This window comes from Macrobrachium rosenbergii, chromosome 21 (genome assembly GCF_040412425.1).
Source record: "Macrobrachium rosenbergii isolate ZJJX-2024 chromosome 21, ASM4041242v1, whole genome shotgun sequence".
In the NCBI taxonomy this organism is placed as follows: domain Eukaryota; kingdom Metazoa; phylum Arthropoda; class Malacostraca; order Decapoda; family Palaemonidae; genus Macrobrachium; species Macrobrachium rosenbergii.
In genome coordinates this window covers 47,747,189-47,766,542 of record NC_089761.1, presented here as the reverse complement: position 1 = coordinate 47,766,542, position 19,354 = coordinate 47,747,189, and the positions used below count along the sequence as shown (strand labels likewise).

General features: G+C 39.6%; 2 protein-coding genes across 7 annotated transcripts in view; one reads left to right on the top strand and one right to left on the bottom strand.

Moving 5' to 3' along the window:
* Pgls (6-phosphogluconolactonase) overlaps positions 1-3,085 on the top strand; it is a 29,148-nt gene extending 26,063 nt beyond the window's left edge. For all 3 annotated transcript variants that reach the window (XM_067123762.1, XM_067123764.1, XM_067123763.1), the window contains 2 exons: positions 2,088-2,245; positions 2,548-3,085. In XM_067123762.1, coding sequence (XP_066979863.1) covers positions 2,088-2,245; positions 2,548-2,649 — 260 coding nt within the window. In that variant the 3' untranslated portion in view covers positions 2,650-3,085. The remainder of the gene's footprint in view (positions 1-2,087; positions 2,246-2,547) is intronic.
* Positions 2,851-19,114, bottom strand: LOC136850151 (DNA-directed primase/polymerase protein-like). Of its 4 annotated transcripts, none has more exons than XM_067123759.1 (2): positions 18,978-19,114; positions 2,851-5,726 (listed from the first exon to the last, which is right to left on the bottom strand). In XM_067123759.1, exon 2 carries the CDS (start codon positions 5,703-5,705, stop codon positions 3,837-3,839), a length of 1,869 nt encoding a protein of 622 aa, XP_066979860.1. In that variant the 5' UTR covers positions 5,706-5,726; positions 18,978-19,114; the 3' UTR covers positions 2,851-3,836. The 4 variants fall into 4 exon arrangements, with proteins under 4 accessions (XP_066979860.1, XP_066979862.1, XP_066979861.1 ...); XM_067123761.1 differs by having other exon boundaries at positions 2,851-5,738; positions 18,978-19,107; XM_067123760.1 differs by having other exon boundaries at positions 2,851-5,742; positions 18,978-19,094.
* Between the last annotated feature and the right edge of the window lie 240 nt (positions 19,115-19,354).

Sequence of the window (19,354 nt, the reverse complement as noted above, 5' to 3'; positions counted from 1 at the left end):
CACCATACAGTACCTGTGGTAATTTTAGCTAGAAGGTAAAAACTACTACTAGGCAAAGATGAGCTAATTTAAGAAATTTTGTGTTTGTGCATCTTGCCTTACTTATTTAACTTGATTAAAACCCATAAACTTAATAATTTAGTTCAACCAGTTATTAGTAGTGTTGGTTTATCTGTATATATTGTAAAAATGACTTGTTAATGAATTGCCACCTTTGTTAGGAAGTATTTCTGACTTGTCTGTAAAGTATAATGTTAGTTTTATCAATGGGCAAAGAAGTTTTAACTTAATTTTTAACTTTAAAAATGATCAGCTGATGATTTGCTTGATTTTTTTAAGCCAAAGTTACGTTATGAATTTTTCCTGCCACTTAATACATTAGAATTACCTTAATCAAAATATGTATTACAGATTGCAAATTTACTTTTAGTGGAAATTTTTATGAACAAAGATTTGGAAGGGCAGTTGGGAATCCCATATCACCACTTTTAAGTAACAATTACGTGGAATTTTGTTTAGCAGTTTTTAGCAAGCTTTTTTTTTTTTTACTGAAGGGTTTTATGAACCCTGTACATGGCATTTCTTGTGCATTGCCTTTAAGTGAAAATGTGAATATTTTGCATTAAATTCATTGATTCATTCTTTAAAATTTACTATTGAAGAAGACGCTTGTACCCTTTTCAGGTGTAAATGTAAGCAGACATGGTTATTTTGAAATTTGTTTACATTAAACTCATATATCTTCTAACATTCATTTTTATTCTAACCACCATTTAAAAGTTCTGTAAAGCTTTCTGTATTTTCTCAAATGTTTTCAAGAGCATTTCAAATTTGCTGTCCAGAATTTATTAACATTTCCTTTAGCATGACATCCCAAATTCTCAATTGATGTAGCTTTACAAAACCCCTGTCCCCCCCCATAAATTAATAATTTAAGCAGTTAACATACACACTATTAATGATAATAAATTATTAGTTTTACCAAAAGAATTTAATGTGAATGTTGTCTTTAGGAAGTCATTACAGGGCCATTTTAGTAAAGAACTCTCCATTTATGTTGCATTTTTAAAATTTCACATAGAATGTAACAAGAAATACGTCAGTTAAAGTGGCCAGGTTCTGGCTCTCAGAGTTCATCAACTCAAGTATTGTGTCTGTTTGGGAATTATGTCCAGTGCTCTTTTTCTGCATATGAACAATTGTAATGGGAATTATGTCCAGTGCTCTTTTTCTACATATGAACAATTGTAATGGGAATTATGTCCAGTGCTCTTTTTCTGCATATGAACAATTGTAATGGGAATTATGTCCAGTGCTCTTTTTCTACATATGAACAATTGTAATCATTCTGTCGACTGGAGAAATTCTAGAGAGGTACTGTTTTGTATAGCTATTGTCAAAAGAAATATTATAGAACCCCTTGTAATAAAACTAAAGTCATTGTCAAAAAACATTATTGAACCCATTGTATTAAAACCAGTCAGACTATATTTTTGATATCTGCCCATACAAACTGGATTTGGATAAAGAAGGGTGTAGTTCAAAAATTCAGAATAATGTAACTGTTTTTTCTGTTTGTTTTTTGGACTGCTTTTCATGAGTGCAATTTCTTTGGCTTTGGACTATTTGCTTGTTTGAATGCTATGTGCTGACACTTTTCCTTGTTTTCTTCTATTTCTACATTCACTTTCACTTTCTGACATCCCTCAGCTGTCTTTCACTTTGCACTGTACCCTGAAGTAGTTTGCAGTATATTAAATACACATTAGTGCTAGGTACTGATATATTTTACAATTTCTTTCTGGCTTTTGCAGTATTGTTTGATTTGTAATTGTACAGTTCACTAGGGTACAGTTGGGGAACCTGGAAGTTTTTAAAATGGTCAAGATAGTTGACTGGAAGAAGTAAAGGAAAATAGTGAAAGATACTGATTTTGAACTGTTTGAATTTTCAGACGAAGCTACTTGGAATTTATGGCGTTATGCCTTTACTCGTTTAAAAATCTTTCAGGAAACAGATCAGAACATACTAATTTAGATACAGTAGTATAACTTTATTTATCATTACACCTTTGTTTTAAAATCAAGGTCACAAGTTGCTTCAGGAAAACAGTGTATGGATTGCAGCTATAAGTGATTCACCAAAGCCACCCCCCTGCAGAGTAACCATGACTTTCCCAGTTATCAACAGAGCTCGATGCTGTGTCTTTGCTATGGCAGGGCAAGGGAAGGCAGATATGGTGAAGGTGAGTCAATCAATACTTTACTATCATGTGCTAACCAGAAATGTCTATGACTGTATAATTAACCTCTCCTTGAAGAAGTTAGTTCATATAAATCTCTGATAGCACAGCAGTGTTCTACTATATCCATTCTTTTCTTATTATGTAAACAGGATGCCATATATACTTGAGCTAAATAAAAGTTTTCTTATACTTCAATCATTCCATTTTTTCTTGTGTCTTAGGAGAAACAGAACTAATACTTTGGGTACCAGGTAAGAAGTAAAATAAATATTTAGCTACTCTGAAAAATTTTTTTTTTTCAGCGTATCCTTGGGGATGGAGAAGACTTACCCACTGGAATGGTCAAGCCCACAAACGGAGAGCTCATATGGATATTAGATGAGTCAGCAGCATCAAAACTTTAAGAGCACACTCTCCTTTATTCAGATTATATATTCACAAGGTGGAAACTGAAGTGATACTATAGCATTCCAGTATAATTAATGTATTGTATAAGATACTGTTTTCTAAAATTTGTTTGAATATTCAATAGAGCTTAATCACTGGAATAAATACAGTTATGAACAACCGTAGGTAATTTTTAGGCATTTTCATACTGGCATAAGTAACTCATTCACCATAATATTTTTATTGAGTTCAATATTCTATACAACAGGTTAAGAGAATGCAAGGTGTTTTTTTCCACATACGTAATCATAACTGTACGGACTTACTTGGTCTGTTGAAAGTGTACTGTATTTATAGTTTTATTGAAACATCAAAGCTATAAAATAAATGTGATCTAACAAATTCAGTAATTAATGATGATGTAACAAATTCAGTAATTAAAGATGGAACAATGTCATGGTTTGGTCATGCATATTGTTAAGCTCATTTGATCCTAATAAGAGAGAATTATTTAACCGAATGTCTAATTTGTATGAAGCCTGGTTGAAGGGTAAGACAATTTAACAAGCAATGCGTGGAACTCCCCTTTATGGGAAGATGTCTCCATAAATGTTCAGTAATTTAAAGTGGCTATTTAACACTTAGCCTGACTGTCCTTAACAATCCACCAAGCATGAACAATAGAAGATTGTAATTCACATGGAATTACTTCAGCAAATTCTTCAACTAAAAATAGTACAGAATCAAACTGAAAAGAAAACTGACAACTACAAGGCACTTTAATACCTTATGACAAAAAGTTATGTAGTAAAAAATACAAACACAAGAAAACTACAGCTAATGACCAAGAGACCTCAAAGATAACCCTTCACTCACTTATTAAAGAAACTTTTGAATAAATGGCAATAACTATGAAAATTAAAAAAAATTCAGCACTTTCAAGCAACTGCTATATCAGCTTTGTCATCAAGAGTTGTTGGTACAATATTCAATATCTCTGAATACACTAGCACAATACTGCAAAAAATATTCAATATTACTGTACAAATCTAGACAAAAAATATTCAATATTGTACAAATCTAGCCCAAACTGTCTACTGCACATTCACTGAATTCTTCAATTCTGCCAAATACCATATTTTAAAAAAACTGTATAGTGCTTTAACTTACAAATAAATTAAAAATCTTCAGAACTACCAAGAACTCAAAATTCAAAACTATTAAATTCCACTTCGGAATACTTTGTATTCGAATCCAAAGAGAAGACATCTCTTTCTATCAGTTCAGCTTTCCTGGCAAACTCTTCATCTGAATCATTTTCAGTAATACCATCAACAGCATTATCAAATGTAGATGATGTAATCCCACAACCAACAGTACTTTCACCTTGCCTACCTTCCTTGAATGAATTATGTAACTCTGACACTGTTGCAAAGCACGAACTATCAGGAGTAGAAAGTTGAGAAAGCCTGTCCCAGGGATTGCTTGTTTGTGATAAGCTTTGTGAGCCCTGCTGAGACCCTTGCAAACTACTACTAGCACTGGACAGTGCATCCAACTTGTCCCACATTTCAAGCTTTTTTGCCTGACACAGTAGCTCCTCATCTGAAACCGTTGCACCCTCTGGCTCAGCCTGAATATCTGCAGTCACAAAAAGTTCATCATCAGTGTCACTCTCATCAAAATCTACCACAGACTGGGCAACTGCCATGATCTCATCATCATCTAAAGTTTTCCAAAATAATACACTCTCAGGTAACTGCCAAATGCAAGACCTAAAATCTCTGCAATCCGGATCATGACATTTTTGATAATATTCTCCTGTTTTCAAGTTGACAACATACATAATACCATTACTTCTATGTTCACGACCTACATTATAGCAGTATCTGTTGCCACTGATTTCATAAACCACCACTTCATTTTGTGAAAAACAAAACCAGGAACGGACATATCCAGGAAACACCACGTTTTCAATGTGTTTATCAACTTCTGGATAAGGGGAACTACTCAAGCCATCAAGTACAGACTTATCTTTCTGTTTTCTCATGGATGATCTCAGAACTCTGGATGTTTCCTCCCCAAAAGTCAGGACATTACAATTCTCATCTACCGTAGTCACAAGTGAATCAATAAAAAACTGCTCATTTTCACAAACACCATTTTTAGGCACTGATTCATACTGATTTTCTTTGGCAACTTTCAGAGGTGTGTTTTTACCTCGTTTTGTACAGTGTAAACACCTAAAATTTCGATTTTTTGTGTACACTCCTTCATCACAAAACAAACCTACTACTTTTTCTGAATTTTTTGTAACTAATAGCGTTTCAACATCTTCACAAGAAACCCCGGGAATTTCTACAGATGGTTCACCTACGCAAGCTCTTATTTTATCACATATCATAATAACAAAATTTCCAACATGGATATTATTGGCAAAAGCCCTACTTGCAACATTAAATATCAAATGTCGGCTGAATTTTTCTGCCGTGGAGCTATCTAAATCTATTATATTTCTCCTACAGCAATCTACATCAAACTCTTTCTTCAGAAAAAAACAAACAATATGGATGAATGTATCAACCATGTTACTACCATCTTTGTGCCCATTATATTCATAATAAAATTCTAAATCAAAGTAAAGCTTGCAAACAGAGTGCTCTTGTATGACCTCATACGAACATCGCTGGTTTGGATTTCTTTCAAGCAATCGCAGCCACATCAATCGGGGATGGGCAACGACAAAGTTCCTCTTTCCATTATTTCCTAAAATATCACTTTCAAATGAAAACACCATCAAGCCTTGGCCTTGTAGTTGTGAATATTTTACGGCTTCTGCTTGACGTGGAAAGGTTTTCCATATCACAGGGGGACCCAGCACTCCAGGATTATATACACTAGGCAAAGGTCGCTCTGCTATTTCTTTCGTCTTCTTCTCAATACGTAAGATCTTCTCTCTTTCTCTACTTGAAGTCACTGCTGGTCTGGCTTTCCCATAAAAACCACTAATTGTAAATGCTGAACATCCGCTACATTCATCCCTTTCATCTTCAATGGCTCTTTTACTTCCCATATTGCACGTCTTCCTTTGGCCCTGCAATAAGAACTATCTACTTAAAATGCAAAGCAATTCTTGTAACATGGCTTCTGAAATACTGACGACACAACAAAATGACAAAACAACAGCTAGGCATGATAGCAACAACAGTCACTATCATCATGTATGTTTTTACATCAGCATTTCATTTCATGGGTTAGGTATGAATTAAGTACTCTCCACTCCCCTCTGTCCTGGGCTTTCTGTGTGAATTTCCATCAAGTCTAGGTCTTCATATCTATCTCTTTATTCCATAATTTGCTGGACCTTCCTAAAGGTCTTCTGCCTGCTGCTTCCCCATCTACTCAATTCCTGACCAACTTTTCCTCATCCCTTCTCATCAAATGTATAAACCATATCAGTCTTTGAGATCTCAGTCTCTTTTCCAGCCTCTAGGCACCACATCTCTCCACCATTTCCTCTTTCAAAATATGACCTTACTACCATACCCTGGCCATGAATTGCAACATTTCATAGTTAATAACGTTCCTCATCCCTTCTCATCAAATGTCTATACCATTTCAGTCTTTTGAGATCTCAGTCTATTTTCCAGCCTCTAGACACCATATCTCTCCATCATTTCCTCTTTCAAAATATGACCTTTCCACCATACTCTGGCCATGAATTGCAACATTTTATAGTTAAAACATTTCAAAGTTTCCATTTTCTTTATAATGACCATGTTGAGCGAAAGACACTACAGTAACATAAGAATAAGTAAAATGTTATTTTCATAATAAAATAAATTTTTGAACATACTTACCTGGTAGTTATATATATAGCTTAAGTCCCTGACGTCACGGCAGAATTTCAAAAACTCGCGGCAATCGCCGATCGGTAGTCAGGTGAACCACCTGTGCGCCCTCTACCCAGGTACCTGGAACCATTCCAACTATTCCTCAGATCTTCCATGCCCCTAGTCTCTAGAGGGGAGGAGGGTGGGAATATAATTATATATAACTACCAGGTAAGTATGTTCAAAAATTTATTTTATTATGAAAATAACATTTTTAAACATCTAACTTCCCTGGTAGTTATATATATAGCTGATTGACACCTTTGGTGGAGGGTCAGAGACAGCTAACATCGTTGGAATTATAATTAAAGTTGCAAAACAACTCTAGGTTCCTACCTGTTAAGGAAGCTGACTTCAATATTTCTCATTATGTCTGCATTCCTTAAGAGATCCAGCGATCCACCCAGGGGCTGAAAATCTCTAGGGGCTGTCAACCGGTGTATAACCTCTATGTGACTAGACCTCCTCTCAATACCCTTGTTCCGGGCGCTACCAAGGAACTTTCATCCCAATGATTGTGGAAGACTGTGCCCAATCTTCACAAACAACCATAAAATTTCAACCATTCCAAGGCAAGAACAAAAGGTATTGTTTTATGGAATTGGATTAAGGAAACTGACTTCAATGAACTCGCCCTCATTATGTCTGCATTCCTTAAGAGATCCAGCGATCCACCCAGGGGGCTGAAAAATCTCTAGGGCTGTCAACCGGTGTATAACCTCTATGTGACTAGACCTCCTCTTCAATAGCCTTGTTCCGTCACAAACAACCATAAAATTTCAACCATTCCAAGGCAAGAACAAAAGGTATTGTTTTATGGAATTGGATTAGGAAGCTGACTTCAATGAAACTCCCTCATTATGTCTGCATTCCTTAAGAGATCCAGCGATCCACCCAGGGGGCTGAAAAAATCTCTAGGGGCTGTCAACCGGTGTATAACCTCTATGTGACTAGACCTCCTCTCGATACCCTAGTTCCAGGCGCTTCCAAGGAACTTTCAAACCAATGAATGCGGAAGACTGTGTCCAGTCTTCACAAACAACCATAAAAAATTCTCCATCCCAAAGTAAGAAAAAAGGGTATTGGTTTATGGGATTGTAGGGGTATTACCCTCTCCCACTAGTAAATGCTATAAACGGACCCAGCGTATAGCAGTCTTCTTATAATGTTTGGACTCGTTTTAGACAGTGAGAGGTAAATACTGACTTGTTTCTCCAGAAGGTCGTGTCCAAGATACTCTGCGGGACCTGTTCTGTTTAAGTACTACAGAGGTTGCAACTGCCCTAAACTCGTGCGTTTTTACTTTCAGAATCTTATGTCCAAATCGCTACCTTTCATATGAGCTTCTTTTATCAACTGCCTGATAAAATAAGACAGAGCATTCTTCGACACCTGTACAGAGAGCTTTTTTTTTTTTGACTGAGCACCAAAGCCCTTCTGAATTCCTTCTTAAGTCCTTTGTCCTGTCCAGGTAGTGCCTTAGAGCCCTTAACTGGAATATGACTTTCTCTGCCTTATCCCCTGTAATGTCCGTTAGATTTGGAATCTCGAACGTTCTGTGTCAGGGTTGTGATGAGTATTCATTTTTGCAAGGAATCCTAGTTGCAGTGAGCAGATTGCCTTGTCTTGTCTAAAGTCCATATTCTCGCTGAGAGCCTGTATCTCACTAACTCTTTTCGCTGTGGCCAAACTGAACAAGAAAAGAGTTGTCATGATGAGGTCCTCTTAAAAATGTTCTCTGTAAGGGATCGAGCTTACTCCCCATGAGGAACCTCAGGACCACGTCTAGGTTCCATGCTGGTGAGTTCTGTACTCTCTCCTTAGCAGTTTCGAAGAATCTGAGTAGGTCCTGGAGATTCTTATTGTTTTATAGGTTAAAGTTTTTATGTCTAAAAACTGCTGCCATCATGCTCCTATAACTCTTAATGGTAGAGGTAGGAAAAAATTAAGCTTCCTCTTAAGGTGTAGAAGGAAGTCCACAATTTGAGTTACAGAGGTACTGGAAGAGGACACATGGTTGCTCTTGTACCATCCTCTAAATATCTCCCACTTGGATTTGTATACCCTCATGGTGGATGACCTCCTTACTCTTTCTATTGCACCAACTGCCTCTTTCGAAAAACCTGTAGCTCTTGTAAGTTTTTTGATAGTCTGAAGGCAGTTACTTGTAGTGCTTAGGGTTTTGGTGATATCTTTCCAAGTGAGGTTGTTTGAGTAGACCTACTCTCTGATGTAGGCTCCTCGGGATGTCCACTAACCATTCCAGAACCTCTGTGAAACAATCTTTTGTCGGCCAGTAAAGGGCCACAATGGTCAATCTGGTCCCCTCGTGTGAAACAAATTTTTGCAGTACCCTGTGTATTATCTTGAAAGAGGGAAATGCATACACGTCCAAGTTGGACCAGTCCACCAGGAACGCGCGTCTATGTATATAGCCCGGGATCTGGTACGGGAGAGCAGTAAGTTTCCAGCCTCTTCGTTTGCGCTGTGGCGAAGAGATCTATGCAAGGACGTCCCCAAAGTCACCACATGCTACTGCACACGTCCTGATGTAGCGTCCATTCTGTTGAGAGGACTTGATTTCCTGCTCAGAATGTTCGCCCTCACATTTTTTTTTCTCCCCTTGGATAAAGCGGGTTACTAGTTTGACATTCTTCTCTTTTGCCCAGAGAAGAGGTTCTCTTGTTGTCTCGTATAGAGACCTGGAGTGAGTGCCCCTTTATTTGCTGATGTAGGTCAACGCTGCCGTGTTGTCGGTGTTGACCTGCACCTCTCTGTTCTCCACTGTGTTTGAACTCCTGAGAGATAGAAGGATTGCAGTTAGTTCCTTCTAATTGATGTTTAACTTCTCCTGCTCTCTGGACCAGGAGCCCGAGACTTGTTATTTCCCTAGTGTTGCTCCCCATACTGAGTCCGACGTGTCGGATAACAACACTAGGTCTGGGTTCCTCTAATATAGAGAAGGGACCTCCTGGAGCTTGACGGGGTCATTCCACCACTGTAAATACGGCCTTATTGGTTCCGAAATGGGGATGCACTTGGTCTCCAGTTCTATTTCCTTGTCCCAGTTCTGATTTAGATGAAACTGTAACGGGCATAGAATTAACCTCCCTAAGGAGACAACCGTTTCAGCGAGGAAAGGGTCCCCAGCAGACTCATCTATCCCTTCACCGAGCATGTCTGTCTATAAAGTCCTGAAATTTTCTTAAGGCTTGTCCCGTCCTTGCAATAGACGGAAAAGCCTGAAAATCCTGACTCTGAATCTTCATCCTAAGGTATAGAAACTTTTGGAATGGGATCAGCTGAGATTTCTATCTGTTTATCAGTAGACCTAATTCCTTCTATACCTAAATCGTGGTCTGAAGATCCTCCAGGCAGAGTGTGCAGGAAGGAGCTCTGAGGAACCAGCCTTCTAAGTACAAGGAGATTCTGATGTTTCTCGAGTGAAGAAAAAACCTGCTACATTGGCAATCATCCTTGTGAAAATCTTTGTTTTGATGCCAGTGCATCTTGCGCCCTGAGCTACCTCCACGTCTTGGCTTCCAATATCTTGAAGCCTGACGTCCTGACGCCCAATGCCTTGACGCTTGGCGTCTTGGGTTCATTGACGCTTGTCATCATGACACCATTCACTCCTAGATGCTTGACGCCACTGCATCCAGCGTCTAGAGTTTCATTCACTATGTTCAGCGTCTTAAACTTCTGGACGTCTAGAAGCTTTAGTTGGACGTCTATTATCCTCCTTCTCTTTGCCTGGTTGTCACGCTTGTACCAGGGAAGACAAAGTCTGCTGCATATTTTGTATTAAAGCTATATATGGGGCTTCCTGCTGTTGGGGACAGGTTGGGGAAGCCTCAGCTACGGCAATTATTTCCTCCTCATCGTCAATAATGGATCGTGGAGAGGGTTAAGCAGGCGAGTACCAATCCTAAGGAGGAAGAGGAGGATGTACCCGTAAAGGCAGCACAGAGTCCGTTACGCTCTTGCAGCCTGGTATCCTGACTGAACAGGACTGTCTACGTTTGTTCTTAGTAGGAAAGCTACCCCTGGGGCTGGAAGGGAAGAGCTCCGGGCTGCTCCATGACGTCCCTCAATATTGGGTAACTTGCTCTTGAGAGATCTCGACTCCAGAGCCAGACGTCATCCCCGTCTGCTTAGGCTGAAACAAAGAGACCGAAACTGGAAAACCTTTCCCGTGGACGAACTTCAGAAAATTCTTGGAGTTCGGGTGCATGGGGATGTAAAAAAATACGCATCCTGGAGGTCCAGTGAGGCCATCCAGTCATGCTGTCCGACCGCTGCTAGAACCGATTTTGTCGTTTCAATAGCGACCTTTGTTTATTGCACAGAAAAGTTGAGTGCAATCACGTCTAGCACCGGTCTCTAACCCCCAAGCATTTGGGGATCAGGAATAACCGAATGTAGAATCCTGGGAATTCGGATCTTGAACTCTCTGTCGGTCTCCTTTTGCAACATCATAGACACTTGTTGCTATAAAGCCTTTGCCTTTGTTCTGTTGTTGCATTTGGCAGAAAAGTCTAATTGTCTTGTTAGTATAGGGGCCTCCTCAGGCTGGACAGTCTGGCTCCTACCTCAGTCTGCAGGAAAAGAAAGGCAGGTTCTCTTTCTTCCCTGTGTAGAGCCTCTTCTCGTTGCCATTCATCTACCCGCCCTAGAGGAACCTCTATCGGAGGGTCGACGAGAACAAAAGGGCTGAGATACCTGAAACACAGGAGCCTCAGCCTTACTCTTTTTAGCGATGAAAGTCGTTGGTAGGACTTTTCTTGCTGTTTTTAGATATTAAATCTTACGTGGTTTTCTGGGCCAGGATGAAAGGTCCTCTTTACCAAATCTTGAGAGAAGAGGTGAGAGGAAAAAAGGGGTATAAATCAGTTCTGATTTTGATTGGACGTGACCCCATTAGCCAGGAAAGAGCAAAGCAAAGATGGGCTCTTTTCTTCAAGCTTCCCACTGAGAAAGATGCAGTAGATTCATTGGAACTATATCCGAGTCCTTTATCCATACACGACATCAGATATATGAGTTCTTCGGTGTCAGTCGTGTTGAATAATTCCATCTTCCTTCCTGGGAAGGGGCAGGTATTTCGAGGCCGAACGATTCTCTAGTTTGATACTAAAAGCTAGACCTTGAGCTAGTTTGGTTGGAGGAAAAACAAAGGCTGTCTTTCATTGTTTCTCCTTCGAAAGTATCCATTCTTCGTAAATGCTGCCCTCTTAGACGCCTTCGCAAGAGTAAACTATATCCGAGTCCTTTATCCATACACGACATCAGATATATGAGTTCTTCGGTGTCAGTCGTGTTGAATAATTCCATTTTCCTTCCTGGGAAGGGGCAGGTATTTCGAGGCCGAACGATTCTCTAGTTTGATACTAAAAGCTAGACCTTGAGCTAGTTTGGTTGGAGGAAAAACAAAGGCTGTCTTTCATTGTTTCTCCTTCGAAAGTATCCATTCTTCTTGTAAATGCTGCCCTCTTAGACGCCTTCCCAAGAGTAAATTCTGAAGGCAGGAAATGAGGAGCAGTCAGGTTAAAATTCTCTGGAAAAAATTTCCGAAAATCGCTTCATAAGTCTTTTCAAGTCAGATGAAAGCTGATGGCCTTTTATATTGTCTTCGTAGGAAATCTCTACAATAGGATTCACAGGAGAATGCAAGATATTATCGTCCTCTTTTTCCGATTTTCCGAAGACGGAAGTAGAGACGTCTTTCAAAATATCATCTTGACGCCTGGCGTCCAGTCTCTTGACGCCTGGCGTGTTGGCATCCATTTTCTTAAAGCTTAATGTCTTGGCGCCCAGCTTAATGGCGCCTGACATCCTGGTGTCTAACTTCTCGACACTTGACGTCCTGGCGTCCAGCTTCTCGCCCGACGCCCTGGCGTCCAGCTCCTCGGCGCCCGAAGTCCTGGCGTCCAGCCTCTTGACGCTTGATGTCCTGGCGTCCAGTTTTCGGACGCCTGACGCCCTGGCGTCCAGCTTGAAGCCCGGCGTCCTGGCGTCCAGCTACCTTCGCTCGATGCCCTGGCGTCGAGCTTCTCGACGCCTGACTTCCTCCTGGAGTCCTGGCGTCCAGACTTCTAACATTCGTTTCCCGCCAAACCTAGAGGTTACTTGAGAACTGGCCGCCTGTGCGACATCGGTCAAAAGTTTCCTCCGGTTGACGTAAAGCAACTGGTGGACGAAAAAACACTTTAACCTCGCCTTTCCTATGGCGAGGGTGAGCGTCCTGGGAAGCGTCAACAGGTACGCTCGAGGGGACGACCGCTCGGTAACTAAAGCCTCTCGCCTCCCTTCGTCTTTCGACATTCCTTCTCACAGGGGTTGGTGAGCTTGGAAGAGGTCCAGGACTAGGAGCGCAACAGGACCGAGCGGCCGCACCCTCCACTGCACTTGCACTAACAACATATTAACACTTTTATTTTTTAGATCTCTTATTGTCGATCACATATTATCCCTGTCTTCTGAGAGGGATTTTACCTGTTGGGGCAGGGTCTGAATGGCCGCCAACAAAAACATGAAGTGTTGGGTCCTTACCTGTTTCAGTAGGGGTTCAGAGACTACCACTACGGGGAGAAGGATCAATAGGATAGTTAGCAATGGGGAAAAGAATTAACTATTCCCTGGTTATATCAAGAAGAGTGAGATACAGTACTCTTGGCTCTTCTGAGCCGGTCTTCCATTCCCGTTCTTCAGACATACTGAGTGGGGATCCAAGGAGACTTTAGTAAGCCGCTTGCATCCCCACACACATTTTCACACTCGATGAAGATAGATATATTATAAGAAAATCCAAAAGCGAACAAGTAAAGAAAGCCAAGCCAAAGTGTACTTCACCAAAATAAGTTGCGAAAAACACAGGCTGAGCGAAATTCCATCGATGTTACCGACACAGCGGCAGGGAAGATCTGAGGAATAGTTGGAATGGTTCCAGGTACCTGGGTAGAGGGCGCACAGGTGGTTCACCTGACTACCGATCGGCGATTGCCGCGAGTTTTTGAAATTCTGCCGTGACGTCAGGGACTTAAGCTATATATATAACTACCAGGGAAGTTAGATGTTTAAAAATACAGTTTAAGTAAATTTACCCATCTCAATGAAAATACTATAATGCTCACAGTAACTGACCTTGGGATTACAGAAGCTCATCATGGTCTAACACTTAAAACCACTTCATCTTTCCTTTATTCCTAAAACACATGTCATTTTCTTACTTTGACCCAAGATCAGTTGTCTCTAAAATCTATGGATTTGTGTATGAACCAAGGTTGAATGTCAATATTTTGGAGATGCTGTATTTTCATAACCAGTGGAATACTACACATATCAAAAGACCTGATACTGTACATAGTTTTATGATGACACATCAAAGACAGTTTTCAACTGGAAACTACTGATAAATCTTTACAACTTACATAGTTTCACAAGATTGTTGACAATCTGCCAAGTGAATCATTTGTTTTCACATTAATGTAAAACTGTTTACTTTCATAAGATATGGCAAGATAGGCAAGACAGTAAAAAAATCTGAGAATACTGTATAATGTAATTAAAAATATTCAATTCTTTCATACACAAACCCATCACTTTACATTAACCTTTCTGTGCATCAACACAATCTTCCAGGCACTCCATAGATCCAACTGGATGGCTGTATATCTGGGTTCCACAGAACCTCTGGTGGCAAACTCTAATTCTAGAATATTTGCAAGAGGAGGGGTTGTGAGTTTGATAACCCCTGTAAAGTAATGGGTTTGCACGCAAAAAAAAAATTAACTCTTAAAAAACTATATTTAGGCAAGGTCTTTCTGCCCAAATAATAAATTTAACCAGGGCCTGTAGAACCACACGAACTCTTAGAGTGACAGATAAATAGTATTAATAAGTTCTGAATAGTACAGTACTAGCATGAGGTCATGAAGTGGAATGTAACACTAACCCAGTTAATGAGACTTATGAGCAATTATCCCAAAATACCATGCATACAAGGAAAGGGATACAAGGAGAGGGAGTGTGGTGTAACAGATGAATCTGTTACACCACACTCCCTCTCTAGGATTGTTAAAATCTGGCTTGCAGCTACAAAAGGAATTATAAATTATTTCTCAGAAAGAAAATCGTACAAGTGTGAAAACCTCCAACATGTAAAAGTTTAAAATAAAGCCAACATCCACATTTCCTATAAAAGCTGGGGAAGAAGACGGAGCTAATTTCATACCCCTAGCTTTCACTTTGCATGTTACAAACTCAGAAGTACTGTTAGGATTACTGGTCCTAGCTACAAGGGTACTGTATTCTTTGAAAAATCTCTACTATCTGCGCCATTAGATAAAAAAAAATGAAGCTATCTCACCTTTCTAAAGATTTGGTTTTCTTAGGATACTTCCTCCTGGCTCTGACTTGGCAAAAAAGGTTTTATTAATTTCTCTCTTGGACTAACAATTAAAGAATGACAAGGACTGGAGAGGCATGAGTCTCAGGGGCCTGGAGCTGATCAGTGCCTCTTTTACTGCACCAACTGTAGATAACTTGCCATACTTGGTTTAGTTTGGCAATGACTTCCTGCTTACGTTAGTTATGGCCTTGGCGGCCTTTCCTAATGAGGTACTGCTTGACAGCTTCTATGTACAGTATGCTGAAAGGCCTAGGTTCTCGTGGATCTGACTTAAGGGAAAAAAAACTTTTCCTAATCCTGAAGGGTTCTGGAAATATCTACCAGAAGAGTCAGGAGGTCTGGAAACCATTCATGAAAGGGCAGGTCAAGCCAAAAGGATCATTTTCATATTCATAGAATGATAGCCTTTGTCTATATTCATAGAATGATGGCCTTTGTCTAACATGAGTTGCTTGGGCAAACGCCAGAAAGGCATACACTTTCAGGTTATCCCAGGCAACAGTTCTGGAACTTGAAAACCAGAGCATAAGTTTGGCAACCTCTTGTTTTGAAGAATCACAAACACAGCCACCAAAAGGGAACCCCCATTAGTCTTCATATTTATACATGCAAACCTTTGAGTAAAGCAACCATTCAGTGGGAAGGACTTTGCTTTGCCTCCTGAGGGTGTGGGCCACTATGTCACATTTCCCCGGTCAAACGTGGGAACCAGCATCATGACTTGTTCCACTGTCCCCATATATATTCAAGTGAGATGACACCTGGATTGTGACTGATTTTCCTTCATGACAAAGTAACCTGATATCACACCCATAACTTGGACAGGTTACAAGTGAAGGCCTAAAGGGCCAGGGCAAGCCTTCAGCTCAAAAGAGATTACAGTAATGTGTAGGTTCCTTTCATCTACAGACCATTTGTGGGCTGCAACCAAATCCTTCATGTGAGCACCCCATCTCTATCTTGAGACATTTATAAACAGCAAAAGCCACATTTCCGGTGGCATCTAAGGTATGCCTACAGCAATATCTTACAGATACTGCCACAAACTGAGGTCTCCTAGAATATATTGGAGATTGGTACTGGGAGACTGCCTCTATATGTCTTAAGGCATATTACCTCCTGCTTAACTACAGCTCAAAGGATCTTAGACAAAACTGGCTTTGGGGCATAGCTACTCAAGAGAGATTAGATGGCTTTAATAGCCTCCTTTAAGGGAAGTACTGACAGAATATATGCTCAAAGTAATAAGATAATACCATAGCATAATGGCTGAGGAACTGCAATGAAAGTAAAGGTTAAAAAAACTTCAACAAATTTGAAAAAATTGCTATAGAAAGTTATTACACTCCCATAAATATTAATTTCAAAATCTCTGTAGCAAATTGAAAATTAAAACGTTAATTCATTAGTATATTATATATATATATATATATATATATATATATATATATATATATATATATATATATATATATATATATATATATATATATATATATATTTACAGTATGTATAATTAACCTATCAGAAAGATGAGGGCCCAGTCTGGTTAATATCCAGTATCCTAAGTTAAATGGGGGTTAGGACTGATATATGGTATTTCTGGTATATGTATTTTCATGGTATATTTTCATGCCCTTTGATAAACTTCCATACTGCTTTATCAATGAAAATCAATTTTCTTGGGTTACGCAGAGTTCATACCCTTAATAAAGACAATATTGCAATTTGTTTTTTTGTTTACTTGTATACTAAATGTGCATTCTGGGATATCACATGGGTAAAACTTGAAACTACCACCAACGCCTACACACCCTTCTAGGTTAAGGAACTTCCAGTTTATGTGCAAACTGGCGCCATGTTTAGTACCAACCCCTCAGGGATGAATATACAACATAAAACAATGATGGTAAATGTCATAAACAAAAGATATGAAAAAAAAAAAATGGACAAAAGGCAATAAATATTCTGGCATGGTAGAACTTGAGTAGAACAGCTCCAGATGAGATATTACCTTGGAAATTGACTTCATCTATAATATTTTGGTCGCTTATAAAAAATTTACCATTAGTTTTTGTCGGTCGACTATAGCGGTAAATAACCAGTAATTAACCTCAAAGCTGATATGTTATCATCACCTGGCCATCCTGGAATGCTATTGCGCACGCACAGTGTTATTGGGAAGTTTTGGTAAAAAGTGGAGTTTCCTTCATGTGCGGGGGGGGGAGCCCCACGACTAAGTAATGTGGCCTACTAGGTTAGGTTAGGTTAAGGTATGTTAGGTTAGCGTAGTTCCTTTTATAATAGGTTTCTTTAGCCAATCCCTTCTTGAACATATGGCTCCCTAATGACTTGCGCATGCACAGAACCTTTCCATAACAAGAAAATAACAGCCCGGTCTTTCTCCCAAGGACTTCCCCCACTCAAAACCCTGCGTTCCCAAAGGGTCCCCAACCATGCTAGCTGGAGATATGAGGTAATAAAAACTGACTGATAATAAACAACACCAACTCCTTTTTAAGAGGTGTCAAAGAAACGAGCAGGATAAGGTTATTGCTACTTTACTGTGGACACAGGGAGGGGCGTGGGTGATATGGGCGGGAGGTAGACATCTGAATCCGCGAGGTTTGTGGTTAACTGAACGAGGGTGGGGATGTCCACGTCCATGCTTGCTCTTGCCCTCTTAATTGGAGTGGAACTCGCATCAATATGCACTTGGGAGCGCACCGTATGAGTCCGTTAATGACGCTGGTGATTTGCCGATGAGAGTCAGCACGCCCGAACGCTGGTTACAGCGCCGTAATTAGTCCGCTAGGGGTGTGGGTAGTTCCTGGAGCCAAGACTAAGTCGCCGTGTGAGTCCGCCAAGGAATACAATGGGAACAAGGGTGACCTGAGGTCAATAACATTTAACAATAAAATACAATAAATAAACACTTTGAGTTACACAAATGAGCAATAGCAGAGTTGAATACATTCTGATACCTGAAAGAAAGAACACAGAACATACAATTTGGTAGCAGGTAAGTTTTTACATAAAACAATTTCACTGATTGGGTATGTCTGAATTTTGCGTGACCCGTTACCCAGGAGCGGTGGTCCTAGGAGAAGCGAAGAAAACGGGTCATCACCACAGAAAACCCGCTCAGCGGGGACTTTACACCTTCATCAGCAACACTACAAGTATAGGAAAAATCAATTTCCAAGGTAATAGTCTGTGCAGAGCTGTTCTATAGTGTTACCAACGGCATAAACATGAACAAAAAGACAAACAAGAGGTGGTGAATATTATGGTCGCCCACTGGCGGAAACCAGGCCGTGGTGGTAGGTTAGCCTAGTCTTGTTTCATCATTTTGTCTAGCCTAATATCATTCAATTTGTTTTATCATTCTGCCCGATATAATTAAATTTTATGGTATTTCTAAGTATTAGCTCTGCATGGAACAGGTCCGGGAATAAGCGAGACATTAGGGAGCCATATGTTCTCGAAGGGATTGGCTAAGGAAATCTATAATAAAAAAGGAACTATACTAACCTATGTACCCTAACCTAACCCAGTAGGCCGTGTTACTTAGGTGGGCGGAGCCCCTGTGAAGGATATTCCACTTTTTACCAAAAGCTCTCCTATAACACTGCACATGCGCAACAGCAAAAATATAATCAGTTCTGAGGTTAACTACAGTCGAGCGACATATAATAATGATAAATTCTTGATAAGCAACCAAAATAGTATAGGCTAGCCGAGAAAAAGTAAATTTCCAAGGTATTCCAATACCCGACGCGGAGCTAATACTTAGTTCTACCAATTTTGTTTTACCATTCTGACTAATATAATTCAATTTTGAATTAATGAAGACGTAAACTCTAGTCAAGAGGGGGTTGATTTGAGATACAAAAAAAAAAAGGAACCAGCACTGAACCGTAGGTATGCTACATCGTCATTATTTTCATCTAGTTATTTGCATACACATTCAGTATCCCACATAATAATAATGTAGACCATAATGAGGAAACCTGCAAGTACGAGAACTTGCAATTCTTACCTACAGCAACCTTCACTACATCGCACAAATATAATTCTCTGACAGCCAAGATTTACAAACATTGGCGCCGTTTAACTTCCACCGACCACCATCTAACTCCTAAATGTTCTACTTTATAAATATTGAGGTTAAATCTTAGGTGGTGGTTCATATTGAATGTGCTTGAAAAAAAATTAAGATATACTTCAAATCTGACAGACAGCCTTACTCTTGAGCTACTTGATAACCATAAGCTTTATTCTATTTCTACTACAAATTTAAGTGAAACGCTTTTATCACCTTAACAGTCATTTCACTAACAGCAATACAGATCACTCTGCCATATAGATTTTTATATTAGTAATTTATAATATGAAGGTTTAGTTGTGAATATTCAG